The sequence below is a fragment of the Uranotaenia lowii genome, chromosome 2, assembly GCF_029784155.1.
Source record: "Uranotaenia lowii strain MFRU-FL chromosome 2, ASM2978415v1, whole genome shotgun sequence".
Taxonomy (NCBI): Eukaryota; Metazoa; Arthropoda; class Insecta; order Diptera; family Culicidae; genus Uranotaenia; species Uranotaenia lowii.
This window is the reverse complement of record NC_073692.1, coordinates 62863588-62885511: the sequence shown is the minus strand read 5'-3', so window position 1 is coordinate 62885511 and position 21924 is coordinate 62863588. Positions and strand designations below refer to the sequence as shown.

General features: G+C 40.9%; 1 protein-coding gene and 1 long non-coding RNA gene across 2 annotated transcripts in view; one reads left to right on the top strand and one right to left on the bottom strand.

Moving 5' to 3' along the window:
- LOC129748203 (uncharacterized) overlaps window positions 1–18036 on the top strand; it is a 31391-nt gene extending 13355 nt beyond the window's left edge. The window contains exons 8-13 of the mRNA XM_055742717.1: window positions 10218–10433; window positions 10673–10972; window positions 11033–11620; window positions 14224–15648; window positions 15707–15940; window positions 16341–18036. Coding sequence (XP_055598692.1) covers window positions 10218–10433; window positions 10673–10972; window positions 11033–11620; window positions 14224–15648; window positions 15707–15940; window positions 16341–17992 — 4415 coding nt within the window. The 3' untranslated portion in view covers window positions 17993–18036. The remainder of the gene's footprint in view (window positions 1–10217; window positions 10434–10672; window positions 10973–11032; window positions 11621–14223; window positions 15649–15706; window positions 15941–16340) is intronic.
- Window positions 18037–20356: 2320 nt separating this feature from the next.
- LOC129744612 (uncharacterized) lies at window positions 20357–21048 on the bottom strand. The gene is made up of 3 exons (XR_008736956.1): window positions 20777–21048; window positions 20535–20694; window positions 20357–20467 (listed from the first exon to the last, which is right to left on the bottom strand). It is a non-coding gene; the product is annotated as an uncharacterized LOC129744612 (long non-coding RNA).
- Between the last annotated feature and the right edge of the window lie 876 nt (window positions 21049–21924).

The following is a 21924-nucleotide window of genomic DNA, read 5'->3' as shown; positions in this document are numbered from 1 at the left end:
AAAATTTTTTTTTGAATAAAAGATTTTTAAGTGAACATTTCTCACGCGCACTTGCTCTCGTGTACGGATTAAGATGGGGAAAAAAGTCTTAAAAAGTGGCCGCTTTTAAGGTTAATTTTCTAGTCCAGTCCAGAATTATGCCAAAATGGTCATTAAAGTTGTTTTTTGACATTTCTCACGCACATTTGAGCAGGGAAAAATAACCGGTCGACAAACAAAGTCGTTTCTGAGGTTATTTTCAAATTATTCATTTTTTTTTATATTGTCCGAACATGTTCCAATCAACCCAACGAGAATTTCAATAACTTATTTCACTCCTTACCTATCTAGGTAAGAGCCAAGAAACAGTTAAGATAAATAAGAATTCAGTTTTCCAGGGAGTTATATTCTCTGTGGTTCTATGTAGTTTGTCTTTTTGGTCGCAGTCAACAATTCAGATTAAGACAAACAATTCCGAACTCAATGAATTATTTATAACAGACAATATAATTTTCATAGTGTCACTCAGCCGGATAAATTACTTTTGAAATCAAAACTGAATCTTAAAATTAATTGGCTCCGAACTAAGGACAGCTACAGTTAGCGAAATAAGAATAGCACCATTGTCGCTATTTCACAAACGCTTGACGCCATCGACTGGAATTCTGAACTCGAATCTTGCGATCCAAACGCCGCTGCTATGAAGTTCTCCCATATCATCAACTACATTATCGATCGTCACGTACCAAAACGCTCAGCAGCCCCCGACCTACGTGCTCCCTGGGTCACGAAAGAGTTGCGACAGATGAAAGCACTCAAGAACAAAGCCCTCCGCTACTACTTGAGGCACAAGTCTCTCCACGCCAAAAACCAATATCGCAAACTTAACGCAGCTTATAAAAAAGTATGCACGCGTTGTTACCAGGGCTACCTTATCCGGATTCAGAGTGGTTTTAAAACTAGACCTAAATCGTTTTGGCAGTACATTAAGGACCAACGGAAAGAATCGGGCTTACCGTCCTGCATGTTTTTGGAAGACAAGTCGGCGACCTCGGACCTTGATATTTGTAACCTCTTCGCTGACAAATTCCGTAGTACCTTCGATTCTGGTTCAATATCTACGGACCAGTTGACTGTGGCGGCTAATAACGTCCCACGTCAGAGCACTTCATTCCATCACATCGTAATCGATGATGATACCATCTTGAAGGCAACTGCTAAGCTGAAATCCAGTGTTTCTGCAGGTCCGGATGGCATTCCAGCGACTTTTCTAAAACGCTATATATCACATATGCTGACTCCTATAAAACGAATCTTCCAATTATCGCTCACGGAATCCACGTTCCCTTTAATTTGGAAAGAGGCTTACATGTTTCCGGTCTACAAAAAAGGTGACAGGAGGAACGTTAACAATTATCGCGGTATTTCTGCCCTATGTGCGATCGCCAAACTGTTTGAGCTGGTTGTATTAGATCCATTTTTCTCGTATTGCAATTTTTACTTCTCTAACGAACAACATGGATTCATGCCTAAACGTTCTACGACTACGTTGACGTTTACATCTTTCGTGCAAGACAGTTTTGCCAAGGGATCTCAAACCGACGTAATCTACACCGACCTGACCGCAGCTTTCGACAAGGTAAACCACAAAATAGCCATAGCCAAACTAGATCGTATCGGTATTTGCGGCTCCTTACTGGAATGGTTCCATAGCTACCTGGTAGGACGGAAACTTATTGTACGATCAGGTGAATCATTTTCCAATCAATTCCCTGCCTCTTCTGGAGTACCTCAAGGGAGCCACCTAGGACCCATCATATTCCTGATCTACTTCAACGACGTGCTGCTGCTTCTCGATGGACCAAAACTGGCGTACGCCGACGACTTGAAATTGTTTCAATCTATCAACAGCCCCGAAGATGTCAACGTCTTGCAGAGCCAGTTTAACATCTTCACCGCCTGGTGTGATGTTAATTGCCTTCCCTTGAACCGCAACAAATGTTCGGTAATTTCGTTTTCACGCAAGCGGCTACCGCTATCGGCTGATTATTTTCTGGGAAATGACGCAGTTGCACGAGTTGAGCATGTGAAAGACCTTGGTGTGATCCTGGACAAACGACTGGATTTCAAGATCCACACAAACTACATCGTCGATAAAGCTTCCAGATGCCTGGGTCTTTTATTCCGCATGACAAAAGACTTTAAGGACATTTATTGTCTTAAAAGTCTCTACTGCAGCTTGGTTCGATCGACCCTCGAATATGCCTCGGCTGTATGGTGCCCCTACTACCAAAATGGCTCGGAGCGTATCGAGGCCATCCAGAGGCGTTTTTTGCGCTTTGCTCTCCGGAACCTGAACTGGCAAGACCCGTTCCGACTTCCCAGCTACGAAAGCCGCTGCCGCCTTATCGACATCGACACGCTGCAGGCCCGCCGGACCGCAACACGGGCCTCTATTGTTGCCGATCTGCTTTCGTCGAGAACCGACTGCCCTGCACTGCTAGAAACACTCCAACTCAGCGTACGATCCCGAGGCTTGAGGAATCGTAATCTTCAGCTCTTTGCTCCTCTCCGACAGAATAATTACGGAGCTAATACAGCGGTAATTGGTGCAATAAGGACGTTTAACCGCTTCTCCGATCATTTTGATTTTGACGTTTCGAGGGAATTATTCCGAAGAAGAATCCTCAGTGCTTTAAGAATAGTATAGGGTAAATTCCGTGTAATTGTAGTTTGTCTTTAATTTTTAACCTATCATTTGGATCAATATGTGATCTGTTGATGAAAATAAATAAACAATAAACAATAAACAATAAAACCACTATGTGTTTTGCTTGTTAAAATATGAATTCTTGAAAAATACGAAAATTTTCTTCCACAGTTTTTTTCTGAATTGTTTAACGGATAAATCAAGCATAAGTTTACTTTTTTTGGACGTAGCAATTGGCGTTGAGGACCAAAAATGTGAAAAAGGGGTGCGAAATAAGAATAGCACCAGTTGAGTTTTTCAACAAAAACAAGATTATTTTTAAAATTTACTGTGTTAAAGTGAATAATAATGCTTCTACGAATTATTTGAAAAATGAATTTGAATAACTGCATTTTAAGAAGTTTTTTAGAATCCCAAAGGATTTCAACTGTTTTAAAAGGAGGTTTTAAGAGATGCTCCTCTAGCGTTAAGGAATTTGATATTTGAGCTATAAAACTTTATCAAACTGCTTGATTTCTTCATTAACATTCAAAAGTATGATGCAAAATGATGAAACATAGATTTGAGGCTGAGTTTGAATCCAAAAAGCAGGTTGGAATTCAAAAATACTAATATTTGTTTAATAGTCAAACACTATTTCTCTAGTTTTAAGTCATAGATGGCAGCACTATCTTGCCATTTAACCAACTCCAGGCCCATTTTTGAATATCCGGGATTAATTAGGGAGTGCTGGATTATTTTGGTCAAGAAATTAGGGTAAGTGAGCCCTATTTTGGCATGGTCCTTTTCTTGGCATGCCAATATGTCTTTTCATGTTTTCCAGGTCCAAATTGAGCTTAAAAAATTTTGAATATATTTTCATTGCGAAGAGACTAATTTGTTTCAAATCTCTGCATACCGAATTTTTTAATTGTTTGTACTTTAATAAAAAAAAGTTAATTTTTTTCGATCTGCATCCGAGGAAATTATGTTGGAAATCACCGTATGAAAATCAGATGAACTAACCTTTCTAGTGCAACTGTTAAATTCACATGCGATTTCAAACGCGGACATTCATTTGAAAAATTTGCAATAAATACTCATGCTTACAGTTAAACTCGGCAAAAATTAAAAAAATACTAGAAAGACTAAAGAGAGAATATTTATTTAGGTTTTGAATAAAAATTTAAAACTAATTTTGTTCCTTTTCTTGGCATGCAACTTCAATCGAAATACACCACCAGTGTTGGAAGTTGGAAAAAATACATGTTCATTAAAGAGGTATTTTTGGGCTGATGTTTTCCCTAAAACTTCATTTAAAACTACGCACAAATGTTTTCATACTAATTGGGTTGTATGATAAGATCGTTTCTATCAACTTTAGTTTCGAAATAAGTTGGAGAACATAAGTGAACGACTAACTTAAAGTCATATCCGAGCATTGAAAATGCAAAAATCGCTATTTGGGAACCATGAATCGAAGATACATTGGTATGCGTGCGAACAGCATTTGCATTGCAGTTTGCCGAGCAAAACCACGTGGTCTCCTACAGAACACAGTGGTTCGAAATATTTAAAAAAAAACTAAATTAAATTAAGCAAAACTAAATTAAATCAGCATCTCAAAAATTGTTAGATCGATGGCAATTTATGACTTTAGTATATAAAATTCATAATTAATTGAGTTTTGGAATCGTTTTCTATTGCTTGGGACCATATACCTACTCAGATTTAATTTTTTGGATTTTTGTTCTAATTTTGTTCATGGAAACAGAAGTTGGAAGTTCAGGAAAATTTCGTTTGGTTTCCAATTATTCCTTAAAATATTTTATGTGAGTCGAATTAAAAAAAATGTTTTAGCAAGGTTTACATTCTAACATCTATTTGGCGTGTCAAACCACTGCGCAACGCCCCGGCATTCGAGATGGCTCTTGCTAGAAGCTCATAATCTCAGCTATCAAATTCAAAAGGGCAAATTTTTAAAATACCATTCAAGGAATTTCTCAATTTCTTACTTTATGAAGCCAAACTCCACAATATGAAGACAGTTGTTTGGTAGTGAAAATAACCCTATGTGTCGCAATCAAGTTGCAGAATTTCTGGACTTCCGACTTTTTGAAATGAAAGCTTATTTTGTGCTTCCCTTTCAACCAAATTTCATCAATGTTTCCAAATGCTTTTTTGTTGTATGAGTGGCGCCCGGTGTTCCATCGTCGCATAGAACTTTACGCTCAGCTGACGTCATTCTGTCAGTGGCCTTATATTCAGAATAGCCAACGATTCTGTTAACTGTCAATTGAGCATTGTTGGTAAAGATCTATTGCACTTTGCTGGAGGCCAAGAATCGGATCATCGAAACGGCAAACAATTGGTACGGCGGCCAAGTAATTGGAGCACCGCAGTGAGTACTTTGCATGCATTTTACTCACATTTATGAAAGTTCCATGGAGAAAACATATTTTTGTTGAACTCTAAGCAAGTTAGCAAGTAAATTCTTCAAAGGATGTTATATGGTGCACTCAACAGGAAGGTTGGAATGTTGAAAAAAAGGGTAAACCATGCCTTAGGTGCCAAGGTCGGGTACATTTACCCTAATACATGTACCGTGTGAACGCTTTGGAAATTCAAAGATCACTAAATCAAAAAAAAAATTAGAATTGCATCAAGGTCACTAAAAGTGAATTTTTTGGACCGATTATCAGAATAAAGATATACTTTGCGATGGAGCTTGATGGAGCAGACGGCTAGCAGTATTATTGGTATGCTTGCAATTGAATCGGAAGTTGAGATGAGCAGGAATTTTATCGGTTGTACATTTTTGTGCTGGTGATTCTTTTACAAATCCGGAAAAGCTTTCTACAGTGTGAACTTCCTCAAAACTGTGATGGAAAAATACCTCAAAATGATGAATATGGGCCTAAATAAACCTGGAAAATCAATATTAAGTCTTAATTTGGTTTTAACTGCAAGATAGTGCTGCCATCTACGACTTGAAACTGGAAAAGTGTTGTTTACTGAACAAAATCAAAGTTTTTGATTTCCAACCTATTTTTTCTGATTCAAAATTAATCCCGAATGTTTGTTTTCTTCATTTCACGTCATTTTTATGAAAAAAAAGTAAGTAGTTTGATAAAGAATTACAGCTCAAATATCAAATTCCTTAACGCTAGAGGAGCATCTCTTAAAACCCCCTTTGAAAACCTTTGGAATTCTGGAAAACTCTTTAAACTGCAGTAATGTATTCAAATCATTCGTAGAAGCATCATTCTTCACTTTTACACAGTAAATTTTGAAAAATAATCTTGCTTTTGTTGAAAAACTCAAGTGGTGCTATTCTTATTTCGCACCCTTTTTTTCACATTTTTGGTCCTCAACGCCAATTGCTACGTCCAAAAAAAGGAAACTTATGCTTGATTTATCCGTTAAGCAATTCAGAACAAACTGTGGAAGAAAATTTTCGCATTTTTCAAGCATTGATATTTTAACAAGCAAAACACATAGTGGTGCTATTCTTATTTCGCTCACTGTATAACGTTGCGTTTGTTTTTTTTTTTCATCTCAATCGATCAACACTCATTGTTTGTATAACATTCATCTCTTATTATGATACAATAAATTAAAGTAAAAAATTAACATTGAAGACAAAAACGAAAATGAAAATGTTTTAGATAGAAGCTCAAATACTAATAGGTGATTCAATCAAGACAGATTTCATTTGGCTTGTTAATTATCAAGTGTAATTTTTTTTCTTGATGAAGCACAGTAGTTTCACGATGCCCCGAAAGATGGCGTATGATTCTGGGCGACTTGTAGCTGTATGGACTCAAGCGCCTCTTATCAGTCTGGGTATCTGGTGCCTGCAATTGTATCAACATTATCTCTCAATCAGAGCGGATTTAGACCCTCAAAAATGCAAAGATATCAGTATTGCATAAAATGCTTGTATTGCATACAAGCTTGTATACAATGTTTGATTTATACACATTGGACTATCTTCTGAATTGTACTCAAACTTGCATGCCTTGTTTCCGACTTGAACGATTCTTGAAAAGTTTGGGTCACAGCCAGGAGATTCGAACCTCGACCTGCAGGTTGAGAGGCGCGCATGCTATCCCAAAACCATGCCTGGTGCATTTGAATGAGAGATTCAAATTTTCAATAAAAGTTTTTGAAGCATTTACTTGCCCTGCAGAAAAATAAACTGATTGCATCAGAAGAGATATAATCATTTTTTTCGAAACGACCAAAGCGAAGGTTTTAACTTATTTATTATTTTATTTATTTACATAGTATTCCGTCTCACGACATAACTTGACGAACATTATTCCTAAAATTAACTCGTTCCATGGCAACCGTTCTCCAATTTCTCGGGCACCCCACGTTCGCCAGATCACGCTCCACTTGGTCTAACCACCTCGCTCGTTGCGCCCCCGCTCGTCTTGCTCCTACCGGATTCGTAGCGAACACCTGTTTTGCAGGACAGTCGTCGGGCATTCTCGCAACATGGCCCGCCCAGCGTATCCGGCCAGCCTTAACCACCTTCTGGATACTGGGTTCGCCGTAAAGTCGCGCGAGCTCGTGGTTCATCCTTCGCCTCCACACTCCGTTCTCCTGTACGCCGCCAAAGATGGTTCTTAACACTCGTCGCTCGAATATCCCGAGTGTACGCAGGTCCTCCTCAAGCAATATCCATGTCTCGTGCCCGTAGAGAACAACCGGTCTAATGAGCGTCATAAACAGGTTACACTTCGTGCGAGGGCTAAGTCTTCTCGACCGCAGTTGCTTGTGGAGTCCATAGTAGGCACGACTTCCGCTGATAATTCGCCTTCGGATCTCACGGTTGGTGTCATTGTCTGCGGTCACCACTGAGCCGAGATAGACAAAGTCTTCGACTATCTCCAGCTCGTCTCCGTCGATCGTGACCTTGTTATTACTGGACAAGCGGGTTCGGTCGGTCTCGGATCCGCAGGCCAGCATGTACTTCGTCTTGGACGTATTAATCATCAACCCAATCCTTCCTGCTTCGCGTTTCAGTTTGCGGTAGATGTCTTCCACCGCCGCAGATGATCTGCCGACTATATCAATGTCATCGGCAATGCAGATAAGTTGACTGGATCTGTTGAAAATCGTGCCCCGCCTTTCGCCACCGCTCGTCGAATAACACCTTCTAGCGCCACGTTGAACATCATGCCATGCGGGATAGACCATCACCTTGTCGAAGCCCTCTGCGCGATTCGAATGAAATCGACAATTCACCCGAAATCCGCACACAGCACTGCGTTCCATCCATCGTCGCCTTGATCAGTCTGGTCAGCTTCCCGGAAAAGCCGTTCTCGTCCATGATTTTCCATAGCTCGTTACGGTCGATCGTGTCGTATACGGCTTTGAAGTCGATGAATAGATGGTGCGTAAGGACTTGGTGTTTGCGGCATTTTTGGAGGATTTGCCGTAATGTGAATATCTGGTCCGTCGTGGACCGTCCCTCCATGAAGCCGGCCTGATGACTTCCCACGAATCTGTTTGCTTGTGGCGTTAGGCGGCGGAGTAGGATTCGGGACAACACTTTGTAGGCGGCATTGAGGACAGTGATCGCTCGGTAGTTCTCACAGTCCAATTTGTCGCCCTTCTTGTAGATGGGGCATATTACCCCCTCCTTCCACTCCTCCGGTAGCTGTTCTATGTCCCAGATCCGGACTATCAACCGGTGCAGGCAATCGGCCAACTTGTCCGGGCCCATTTTGATGAGTTCAGCTGCGATGCCATCCTTCCCAGCCGACTTGTTTCTATTCAGCTGGCGAATGGCTTCCTTAACTTCACTTATCGTTGGGAGTGGCTCCTCTTCGTCGTTGGCTACGCCGGCGATGTACTTTCCCCCACCGTCTTGATCTCCTGCATGTGCGCCGTTCAGGTGTTCATCGAAGTGCTGCTTCCACCTTTTGATCACCTCACGATTGTCCGTCAGGATACCCCCGTCCTTATCCCGGCACATTTCGGCTTGCGGCACGAAGCCTTTGCGGGATGCGTTGAGTTTCTGATAGAACTTTCGTGTTTCTTGGGAACGATGCAGCTGCTCTAGCTCCTCGAGCTCCTCCTCCTCCAGGCGGCGCTTTTTCTCCTGGAAAAGTCGGACTCGCTGCCTCTTCCGCTGTCGGTGATTTTCTACATTTCTACGGGTGCCTCTTTACACTACTTGATGGCTGTCTTGATGGTATCCCAACAGTCTTCGAGAGAAGCTTCGTCAAGCTCGCCCTCTGCCGGCAGCGCTGCTTCGACCGATTGCGCGTAGTCTGCCGCGACCTCAGGTTGCTTCAGTCGTGCGATGTTTAACCGAGGCAGGCGCCGGTTTCGTGTGTTGTTCACTACGGATAGTTTTGGGCGCATCTTCACCATCACCAGATAATGGTCTGACTCGATGTTGGCCCCTCGACATGATCTGACGTCGATGATGTTCGAGAAGCGCCGGCTGTCAATCAAAACGTGGTCGATCTGTGATTGCGTTTGGTACGGTGATCTCCAGGTGTACTTGTGTGGAATGCGGTGAACCTTAAAATTGTCGGTTTGAATTCCTCATCCTGGCCGACCTGAGCATTAAAATCCCCGATTACGATCTTGATATCATGTTTTGGGCAAGGTCGTATTCATGCTCCAGCTGCGCGTAGAATTCGTTCTCGTCGTCACCGGTACTTCCAAGGTGAGGGCTTTGCACGTTGATGATGCTGATGTTGAAGAACCGGCCCTTGATTCTCAACCGGCACATTCGTAAGTTGATGGGCCACCACCCGATAACGCGCTTTTGCATCTTTCCCATCACTATAAAAGCTGTTCCAAGGTCGTGTGTGTTGCCGCAGCTCTGGTAGATGGCACGACCATCTGGGTACGTTCGTACCGTGGAGCCCTTCCAGCATACCTCCTGCAGCGTTACGATGTCGAATTTGCAGCTCTTCAATTCGTTGGAGAGCACGTGGGTACTGCCCACAAAATTTAGAGATCGGCAGTTCCATGTTCCAAGTTTCCAATCGCTAGCCCCTTTTCGTCGCGTGGGTCTTTGCCGATTTCCATCCGAAATTTGTTGTTCGTTGTTCGTTGCTTATGTTTTTTGTAGTCACGAGCTCGCAAGGCCCGCAGCTAACCCCACTATCTCGCAGGAGGACCGTCGTGATGTAGCTGTTTTGGGTCCCGAGCACCACCAGGACGTTGTTGCACTCCGCACGCCGCCCCTGACATGGAGAACAGACGCGTACGAAACCCCCTAACTCAGTCTGCATGCGACCAAAGCATCCACCGCGGTTGGGTACCCGATCTCCGCTTAGGTTGCTTGCACCCCAGCTAGCACCATGGGGAGGTAGAGAATCGGAGTTGCAGACAAGAGGTGATATGACCACTACCCGAAGGTTGGGTGTATGGGGTCTCGAGTTGCACATTGTCTACCGTTCACTAACCCCGTTGCCAACGTATCATGCTTTTTACATAAAAAATATCAATCTGAAAATTTTTCGGTGCAATAATGTAAACAAAACAAACGTCCCTAAAATTTTATTCTTCTCTCTAGGTTCTGACATTATTGAAAGTGGCTGCTTGGCGGATGCCGAACCCGGAAAAAACTGTGCGGAGAATGAGAACTGCTACGAATGCGAAGATTCAAACTGCAAGCCAATTCGCTGCCATTCGTGTTCGTTCTCGGGTGCCGACAACGCAGACTGTGTCGATAATCCGGATGAGAGCAACCAATGTCTGACCAGCGTCGGGTGTGTTGTGAGGAATAAAGGTACCTTCAACTTAGCTTATTACAATAACTCGGGATCGTAATCTCATTTTTAAGCTTTTTAATCTGACAATACGCTTGTATTCGGGTTGCTGTGATGTGCAAACACATAACTCTCTGAGCTTTGCTTCAGTTTGACTCGATCTCCTTAAACTTTCCCAAACTTTTCTTCGCCATTATGAACATACAATATTTACTCCTTAAAAATCTATTAATCTACGTCGAAATTCCTCCTCCCAAAGGCACGAGTATTGTGCGCGGCTGTTATGACAAGATCGAGGAGTGTAAAAATCCAAAGGATTGCCCGGTACCTTGTAAAGAGGACTGGTGCAATAATGACGACGTGTGTTTCCGTCAGACTACGACTACAAGGTTCTCCCAAGTTTGTGAAGGTCATCGCCAAGGGGACAAATGCTTCCGATATCAGAAACAAAATACTTTGGAGCTGGGCTGCAACGATGCAACCACATATGAGGATTCTTTATGCCAAAAAGAGCCGGAATCTTGCAAATTTTGCGACTCCAACTTTTGCAACACAAGAGGTATACAATTGGTAGGCTATGGGTCAAATGATTTTATTTAAATAAACTCTTCTATTACAGCTTTCGCTGAGTGCTACAGTTGTACTGATTGTACAACCGTTGAAGGACTGTCAACTAAGCTTTGCGACGATACAAGGGACAGGTGTTTCACGCACCAAGACATGGCAACTAAGAAAATCACCCGAGGATGTCGAGCAGAAATGCAAGCATCCAGTGAATGTTACGAAGGAGTGAACTGTGCCTTTTGCGGACCACTGGGGGGATGCAACAAAGCTGTTCCGTTGACCAAAAATGAAGCATTTTGGTGTACATCATGCCGAAATTCCTCAGAATGTGCTGAATATAGACCGGCAGAACTCTGCTCCTCCAGTGAGGGTTGGCTGTATGAACGCTGCATCGGTTTTGCGATAGGCGATGAACATTTCTATAAAGGATGTCTTAGCGACGGTTTCCCATTGGCGGGCATCAAAAACGATTGTCTCGGATCCCGAGTGTTCTGCAGTATTTGCGATCAAAACTATTGCAATGCCGACCCGTTGAAGTGCCACGAATGTTCGACCGATAAGGATGGCTTTGGGTGTTTGCTGATGGCGCAGGACAACCCGATGGCTGAATGTGGCATAAATGACCACTGCGTAGCATTGATCGGTGAGTAACTTTTTTTTTAATTTTAGGATTTCATCTTCAAATTTGACTAAGATTTTAAAACCAGATTCCGATTTCTTATTTTAAAAACACATTCTTGATTTAAATGTCAATTGCGAAAAACCATGCTAATTCCGGAGCACTGAAAATTGAGACAATCAGACATGTACAGTAGTCTGAGTCGATTTATGGTCATTTACGAAGTTGTCAAACCCTGAGGCAAAGATAGTATAAAGATATAAAGATACCCAGCTCTTTACATTTTTCATATAAATTCCAACAGACATTCCTTCTACAAACATCAGCACCACCTACTGACGGAAAAGGTCAACATTTCTCACAAATTGTGTTTGATGATCGTAGCGTGCAAATCATGATGCACTCTGATATGTTTTCAATCATTTAAAATTATTCAAAATGCACTCTGGCGTAATTTGAGGAAATTTTGCAGAAACAAATGCTACTGACTCAGTAAAAATAAGCTAACCGCATTCAGATTCATGGATTGTGAAAAAAACTTAAACTAATTATCAGTTAATATAATAATGAAAACATTAACGTTCACAATGTTTTCAATTTGATTATTTATCTCAACAATGAATAAAAAAAAAGAGTATAAAAAGCCAGTCTCAGTTTATAAAATATCTGAAGATTTTATTTTTTGATTCCCTCAATGTGATAACATTTCTACGGTAAAATCAGGGGAATCGAAATTGAAACATCTTAGGAAATTTTAAATTCTGAGACCAGTTCAAAATTCATCTTTCAACTATTTTTAGCTACTGGCTAGAGAAGATTTTTCATTTTCACCTGAGGTGTACCGCGACCTTTATTTACTCTATTAAATTTATACATAGCATTTCGAAACGTTGAACTAAAATTAAGAACTAAATTTAGTTAAATGGCCAAACAAAGTGCTATCAAAACATTCCAGACCCGACCACTAGGAGCGCTGTGGTATTGGTTTGTTATTGGTTCATTTAAAAATAAGAGATTCTCAAAACTGTACAGTAGACTGGCCCAAATTTGTATGGGATGATTTTTACAACATTGTTTTCAACGCGGCACCCCCTAGATTGGTGCCTTTAGGTTAAAAAAAGACTTTCTGAAAGTTTCAGGTCATTTGGCAGAGGCACGAGCTGGAAAGGACTTGAAATTTGTATGGAGATTTTCAGCAAAATGTATGGAAAATCGAAATACCTTCACCCTTTGTTTTCTAAAATATGTTTCCAGTATGCTAGAAAGCTCAGAATTTCAGGAATTGTAGTTCAAATAATGACAAACAAGTTTGTAGAACATTGCGACGCGATACGAGTTGACTGTGATGAGTTATTTGAAAATTAATATGTGATTTTTTTCGCATTTCATCGATATATCGTGGATTATTAGTACTAACTTGGTCGCATTGTCACACAATGAGATAACAGATAGAAAGTTTGTGTCCTCGGCGGCACAATGTCCGGCGGCAATCTTCTACAAACTTGTTTGTCATTATTTGAACTAAAATTCCTGAAATTCTGAGCTTTCTAGCATACTGGGAACATATTTTAGATCACAAAGAGTGAAGGAATGGCGATTTTTCATACATTTTTCCGAAAATCTTCATACAAATTTCAAGTCCTTTGCGCCAGCTCGTGCTTCTGCCAAATGACCTGAAACTTTCAGAAAGTCATTTTTTCACCTAAAGGCACCAACCTAGGGGGTGCCGCGTGGAATATAAGGATTTTTTTTGTTATGGGCCAGTCTACTGTACAGTGATGCTTGAGATGCTTGTTCCCAGCAATCTTTCGTTTGGTTCATAGTGCAATGTTGATTATTTCGAGCCAATCACAGAGTGAAACCATTATGCCATTGTCCAGGAATGGCCGTAGGTAGACCGTAGTTGATAGCAACCTCAAGCTCAAGCTACAGCATGAGACCTGAAACCTGAGACTTGAGACATGAGACCTTAGTTCTAAGATCCGAGGCCTGAAACCTGTCTCATCAGAGTTTTGACATGCGACTTGAGACCTAAGCAAGACCTGAGACATGGGAAATAAAACATGAGACATAAGACATGCAACGTTAAACGAGAGACGTTACGCCTGAAACCTGAGTTCTGAGACATAAGGCACGAGATCTTTAGAGCTGAGACATGAGAAAAGAGATATGAAACAGGACACATGGGACATAAAAAATGGGACCTTTGCCCTGAAATCCATAGGACATGAAACCTAGGAGTCATATAAGTCTCAAGTTGTATGAATTGGGTTTAATGTTTCATGCCTTGTTTCAGATCTCCTCAGGTTTCGTATTTCAGATTAAATGTATTAAGTCAGTCCCATTTTTAATGTCTCATTGTCACCTGTCCCAGGTCTCCAGTCTCATGTCTTAGGTCTTAAGTTTCATTTTATATGATCCATCTCTTACTTAGGTCACGGATCTCAAGTTTCAGGTCTCAAATCTACATAAGTCTCATGACTCAGATCTCAGGTCGAAAACCGTGTGGGAAAATCGTGTTAAAACGACCTGGGGCTGTGTATCTAAATTTACTTTAGTTTATCAATCATAAATCTTATAATAAATTTCCAAATTCCACTGATGGTTAATCATATCTATTGGTTTAGATATGGTCGGTCATCTGACGCGAGGATGTGCCTCCAAACTCAAGATTGGCTGTCCCGGCGAGAGTTGCTGCAATGATCGATTCGGGTGTAACTCCGGCGATCCACGGAAAGACGAGCGTCTCAGTTGCTACCAGTGTGAAGGCGAAAGCTGTTTGTCCGGTGCGTTACAAACTGGTGACCATCTAAAGTCCTGTTTGGTTTACAGCGAAACGGATCAATGTTATACACACGTAGTGGACGAAACAACGGTCAAACGTGGTTGCGTATCGGATGATCCGGAGTTCTGCTCCAAGAATAGCTGTATTACCTGTTCGGGTGAAGCAGGTTGTAACAATCTAGGTCCTTTGGTAGATAATAGCCTTACTTGTATTAAATGCACCAATGTGGGGAGTTGCAGCAGTGTAAATGTTGGTTCAAAGTGTGAAAATGATGTACTTTTGGGAGAGTCAGATTATTGTTATACGTTCATGTTCGAAAACCAAATTACTGTTGGAAAGGGTTGTTTGTCAGATTTAATCAAAGGCGATACTTTCTACACCGAATGCAATTCGGATGATTCACAATGTATTCTTTGCCCTGGAAACAACTGTAACCGTGACCAGTTCCGTTGTTATCGGTGTAGCTCTCGAACCAATGCTGACTGTGCTGATATAAGAAGTAATAATATCGATCGAGTAGATTGTTACGGAGAATGCGTTTTGTTCCTGGATGAAGAGGGGTACATTATCCGAGATTGTCTAGAAAACATCGATGAAGACGAATGCAACGATTCCATTGATTGTGAGACATGCCTGGGTAGCGAATGCAATAAAAACATGCTACCAGAAACACGACTGAGCTGCTATCAATGTGAAGGATCTGAGGAGGATTGCCTTAAAGCCACTGCTGAGATATTCAACAAAGCTTGTTCCAAACATAAAGACGACGACCAATGTTATACGAGATTCGAACGAGAAGACTACGTGACTCGAGGTTGTGTTTCAGATTTACCAGAGGACCAAAAATGTACAGAACCCTGTATAACGTGCGATGGAGACGACTGCAACGAGCAATACGCTCTGCAAGATAATACTCTCCACTGTATCAAATGCGTAGGAGAAAGTTGCGAGGGAAATGTTAAAGGAACGCCGTGTACGAAACAAATACTGTTCGGATCCCGGGACTTCTGCTACGAATACGCTGACAAAGACACTATTCAAAAAGGGTGTCTGAGCGATTTGAGCGAAGATGGAGATGAAACCATCAAAAACGCTTGTGACCAAGGAAACTGCATATTATGTAGCGAAGATAATTGCAATCGAGATATGTTCTATTGCGTAACTTGCGATTCTGAAACCGACTCAAGCTGCGCAGACCCATTGCGAGTAATCGTTGCAGGCAAACGAGAAGTCTGTGAACAGGAACGCTGTTTCTCTTTGATCGACGGTAAGTTAGAGAAAACCCCCTTCCAAGTTTCGTATTTCACCATTTCGTATTATTGCAGGACAAGGTATAACCCGAAAGGGATGTGCCGGAAAGGAATCAATTTGTGAAGATTCGGAAGCACCTTGCAGCCTATGTGAGGGTTCTTCGCTGTGCAACAATGTGCTTTTCCCAGCAGATCGCATCTTGTGTTACCAGTGCGCAGATTGTGATACTGTTTCAACTGAAGATGTAGTGGTTCCCACGGCCTGCCAGAAATATGACGCCGAAGATTACTGTTTCAGTAATCTAGAAGGTAAGTTATTGAGTTATTAATTTGAGTGGTTCTGTTCTATTCTACTTTGTTTATTTTGAAACTATTTTTACCAACTTGGTCATTTGTGCTCTTATTGCATTATCTGCATTATTTTTGCCTTTTCGTAGATATCCTCTACTTTTTTAAAAAAAATTGGCTAAAATTTTGAATATGCCTCGGATTTTGCTCTTGTATCGCGTTATAATATTAAATTTTGAATCTACAACATATAGAATAGATAAGCAAGGCCAGACACGACACTTAACGTTCTTACAAACGGAAAAAGGAACTAAAATTACCTTTTTTGTCGACTGGTTTCGGGCTCGATGTTGCCCTTTTACAGGACGATGTCCGACTATTGTTACCCTGTATATAACAATTTATCTTTCTCTCGCTTCAGAAAACTCCGTGCAACGAGGCTGTGGTACCGAGATTTCCGGTGCACCTTGCTCCGATCCGACTGTTTGTTTCCGGTGCAGCACCAATGGCTGTAACGATCATCCGATAACGTGGAACAGTGCTCTATCGTGCGTCAAGTGTTCGGGACCGGAATGCGCAAATGCAGAAACTTCCGTTCCGTGCGAGGGAAAAGTCACACTAGGATCGATTAAGGATCAATGCTACAGCTTCAGTTTTCTTGGGGAGATTATATTGAAGGGATGCACGGTGGAGGACCCATCGAGATGCGCCCTGGAAGGGTCTTGTGAATTGTGTAGTTGTAATGGCTGCAACAGTTTGGACCAAAACAACTCATTCGAGTGTTTCGAGTGTTCGGGTCCTGAATGCGGAGAGATTGATCCTTCCAAGGCCGAAACATGCAGTGGAATGGCGTGCATAACCTACCTGTCTAAGGACGGTTTTGTTTCACGTGGATGTGTGGCTGATTTCCAAGATGATTGTATGGTGTTTGGTAGTAGTCATGAACTTTGCAACGCTGATCACTGCAATGCGCAAATATATCCAGCAAATCGTCTCAGATGTCACAGATGTGAAAACTGCGCCACTGACGTACCTGATGACCCTGAACTTTGTGATCGGTATGTCGAAGACGACACCTGTTACACGTTATCTCTGGAAGGTGGAAAAAACATTGCGAGAGGCTGTTCATCTGAACTATTTGCATCTTGCGCTGCGCCTGATTGTAAAGAATGTTACACTAGTGGTTGCAATGATGAACCTTTTGAAGGAGGCGTCGATCCAACTGAAGAGCCAACGGAAAATCCTACAGATGAACCAACGGATAGTCCAACTGAGGAACCAACAGAAAGTCCAACTGAGGAACCAACAGAAAGTCCAACTGAGGAACCAACAGAAAGTCCAACTGAGGAACCAACGGATAGTCCAACTGAGGAACCAACGGATAGTCCAACTGAGGAACCAACGGATAGTCCAACTGAGGAACCAACAGAAAGTCCAACCGATGACCCGCCTAATACGACTACAGGAGAAAACACAGAAGAACCTGGTAAAACCACAACAGAAGACAATCCAACGAATCCGGGAGATAACACTTTGAAATGTATTCAATGCGTGGAGACCGTCGAAAATCCATCTTGCGCCTGGGGCCACCGACCGGAATCAGCGAACGATTGTGAAAATCCTAGCGACGGATGTTTCAGTTGCATCGAAAATGGTTTAACAGTGCGTGGTTGTTCTTCGGACCTAACCCAATACTCATGCTCACCGGCAACCATTGACGAATGCGACGACGAAGACGGTTGCAATGCTGAAAACATCAAACGACAAAGCTGTGCCATCTGCAGCACCAATTGCCACTTGGGCAAGCAATATAATCCGGTGGAAGATTGTTCCGGGGTTATCAGCTACGATCAACGGGGTTGCTACACGATGCGAAACGAGCGGAAGCTGGTCGTTGAGCGAGGATGCATTGCTTCATTAACTGACGGCGAACGAGATTATTGTCGCAACCGAGGAGATTTGTGCGAAATTTGCTTTGCAGATGGGTGCAACAACGGTACACTTGCAAGAGTTTTGAACGGATTACTGCTATCTGGTTTCGTGTGGTTTGTCCTCAGATGGATACAGTTTTAAACATATGCATTTATCAAAATATATACAATCAAAAATTGAGCCATTTGTAACAATCATTTCATTGACTCTATTCGCATGACTGTCCCATATGTATTTTCATCATTTTTCAGTTTATCTCAAAAATCGGGACACGTTTTAAATTCCTACGATTTCAACATTGATTAAATATAGGAAAAATCTGTAGTACATTTCTCAATCTTACGTTTAGTAAACTCACTACGTTTCCTCTGTCTCGATTTTCAGTAATAGGCCTCCGCTATTCACCTACGCCTTTGATAATTCTAGATTAGAAATTGACTTAAACGTTTCTCTAAAAATTTCTCACCTCTGCTCCAGTTGGATACTATCGCACTATCACGAATTCAAAACCGCGCACTTGTGTGGTATTGTAGCCTAAATTAAAGTAGTTAAACGTTAGAATATCACTTCCCATTCTAAGCGTAAACCATAGCTGTGCTTGACTTCCTGAGGAGGTTCTCAATTTGCACCTTCCGTGCCTTGAATTAGTTGCAGGTGTCTAGATTTAAGCAAATTTAAGTTAGATTTATTTATTAGTTAGATATTCCAACTAAAGGGTGTCCACGATGAAATTGCAACACACAAAATTGATTCGCAAAATTCGAGTTTTCATCCGATTGCCACCAAATTTTCAGGGATTGAAAAATAGCTATTAAACTTTATTTTAAAAATTTACTCGTATTTTATTCACAGTCCATACGCAAATGCCGGACCTTGGCCTTAATTCCGGCCATACAATTCTGCACAACCTGTGAATCAACCGTTTTTTGCATGTAAACCCATACTTTCTTCAGTTTCTCAGCTGTCTTCACTACCTTAGGTCGTTTAAGATGGTGCTGCTTTATAATCACCCAGTTCAACAAGGCCGAAACTAAGGCTGGGCTTCGAACGTTCAAGGTACAAAAGGCCCCTGATCGCGACGAGAAGCAGAACAAGTCCGCCAAACGAGGAATTTCTTCGCAAATTTGGACAACTTCTGAGGGCGGAACATGCTCCGGAACGCTGATCTTATCCTTGGCCGTGAAAAATAGGTTACCGCTATCTTTTTGAAGTCGGCCTTCATATATCTTTCGTCTCCCATGATGCAGCATTCAACTTTCGTCAGCATATTGAAGTACAACTTCCTGGCACGGGTTTTGGCGGACTTGTTCTGTTTCTCGTCGCGATCTCGTTCGAAGCCCAGCCTTAGTTTTGGCCTTGTTGAACGGACTTTAAAAGAAATGATGAAACTTTGTTTTGATGGGATAATTCAAAGGAGAAGTTAGAATACTTTACTGAAATCTTCAAAACACACATTTCACAGGAAGGAAAAGTATGTATAGGGTAGTAAAGTAGAAGTAAATTTTTGGCAAATTAAATTTATCAATTCGGACTAAGTAGTAGGTACAATTACATAAATAGTACAATGGGCGAAGGAATTTAAAAGTTATTCTTTCTCTCCTGAAGAAAAACTCGTAAGATCTGCCAAAAGTTGGGTGAAATTATGATTTTTTTTTTTACAGATGGATAGAAGGTTAGATGAAATGAAAGATGGTGAAAATTTTTGTTCCTCAAGGGCCTACTACTATGAATTTGATATGTGATGATAATGCTCCTAAATAAATTCTACCCGCTCATTTTCACCATCTTTCATTTTATCTAACCTTCTATCCATCTATAAAAAAAAACATAATCTTAGATGTCCCTACTAAAAAGGACATCACTTTTCACCGCTAAGGCCGATCAATCAAAGTAACAAACATAAATTACGGTGGTTAATCTCTTCATAAAAGTTGGGTGAAATTTTAGCTGCATCCCACTTGCACTAGTGGAAAACCATAACCCAAATTCGGCAACGCTTCTATCGCCTATCAAACTGTCGGCGGAATCCGAATTTATGCGAAAAACTGAAAATATTGTATAAATTTCAATCGCATTTTTGTCGATTGCACGTTTTTTAACATGGGACAATCTTGCTTGGAGTGGCAGTTCAGATAAAGTATACACACAAAAAAAAAGCATAGTAAAATTACTAAATCCGTGGTTTAAACGAACAACACGCAACCATATTTTTGAGTCAATAATGTTTTCTTCTTGATATTACCATGCGCATATTAGTTTTACTTTGTGTTGATTTTGGCTGCGCATAGTAATTTCAACTACGTTCATGGTAAAATTGTAAATGAAATCATGGGTTTGTTTTTCATTGTGCATAGTAAAATTGATACGTTTCATGATAAAGCTATGATATGTTATGCTATAAATGAGTACATGTTGCTTGATATGATAACAAAATTACCATGCACCATGGTATAACTAGAATGAAGTACGATAGAATTAACACTCTTTTTGGTTTTTTCTAGATCCAGAAATAATTTATTTTGAAACGATTAACATTTTTATTTTTCACAACACTTCACTTTATAATTGAAGCACGATACAATAGTCTGCTTCTACTTTGATAATTTATTGTATGCCCTAAAAAAGTAATAAACAAAAAAAAACCATTAATGAGCAGATCAAATTTGATAATTTTTTTACTTACGCTGGAATCGATTTGGATGTGTTGGCATAGTCATCTTGAGGCCAACGATTCAGAAAGGCACAAGGATAACCTTCTGGAAACTTCAATTCCCCCGTCAATTTTCAGTGGCTGGTCAAGAGGGAGCAGGTTCTCACGACCGGGGGATTTCGGGATGCAACAGCTTCAAATTAAATCAAAAGAAAGATCGGAAAAACGGATCGGAGTATGTTTATAAGTAAAAAAAAAAACACAATTTTACTCACCTGAGAGACTGCGTTTTCCGACCCGACAAAAGTGCTGATTCTATTTTTCACTCCCAGTGGGCTGGTCACCTAGTTAGCCGAAACAGCCGCATTCACCTCAGCGAAGTACCCGCCCAACATTTTGGTCCGCATTCCGAATTCGCGACCGACTGACCAGAAAAAAAACAAACACTCAAACGATGCACATTGGTAAAATTACTATGAATTTATATTGAGCATAGTATTTTCGACAACACGAATGACGATGTTTCAACATTACTATGGGCATAGTAATTTCAAGAACACGAATTGTGTAATATAACAATATCATGCGCATGGTAATTTTGACATGAGGTAATTACTATGAGCTGTCAAAGTTCGCATAGTAAAAATACTATGTCGTAGTATTATCGCCTAGATTTTTGGTAGAAAATACTAAATCATGGTCGAAAATACTAAATGATGGATATAGTAAAATTATCATGACTCTGTATTTGAAAAAACCCATGTAACTTTTTCCGTGTACTTGTTGTGTATTGGTGTTTTATTCTAAAGTTTACACTGAAAGATGCCCTTTCCAGCAAAACAAGAGTGAAAATGACTCAAAAGTCACATGCATGGGAACTCTTGCGTAGAACGGCAGTGAGGTTATACAAGAAGCTTAACCGTTGGCGCAGAAGCGAAACTATGTCTAATGAAAATTACAAAGCGTGGTATTCCGTTAAGTAGGTTCTAAGGATCGATAAAATTAAAAATATTCACCTGGTCGAAAAGATTTTTTATGTTACTTCTTCAATCTTCTATGTTTATGACAATTAATGATAAGTGTAGGAATTAACAACTACAAACTTACCCCTCATAGGAACACGCCGCACCTCCTCGATGTCCTCTAGAGTTTGAAACAGGGCTTTTTTCAATTCTTCACGTAATACTTCTGCTATCGAAAGGTCTTCAAAATGTCAAAATGCTGTATAGAGCCTTATCAGAGTTGTCCCGTGGAGCAAGGCATTCGTTCGTAAGGGTTGTTCCTGAGACAGTTTATCTTTGAACCAAATTCTTTTCTGACCACGACGGAGAAGCTACCACTTATATTTAAACTAAGAATCTGAACAAACAAGGATACAATTGAATTGGACAAAAGAAATTGAATGTTACCTATCGAATCTGTA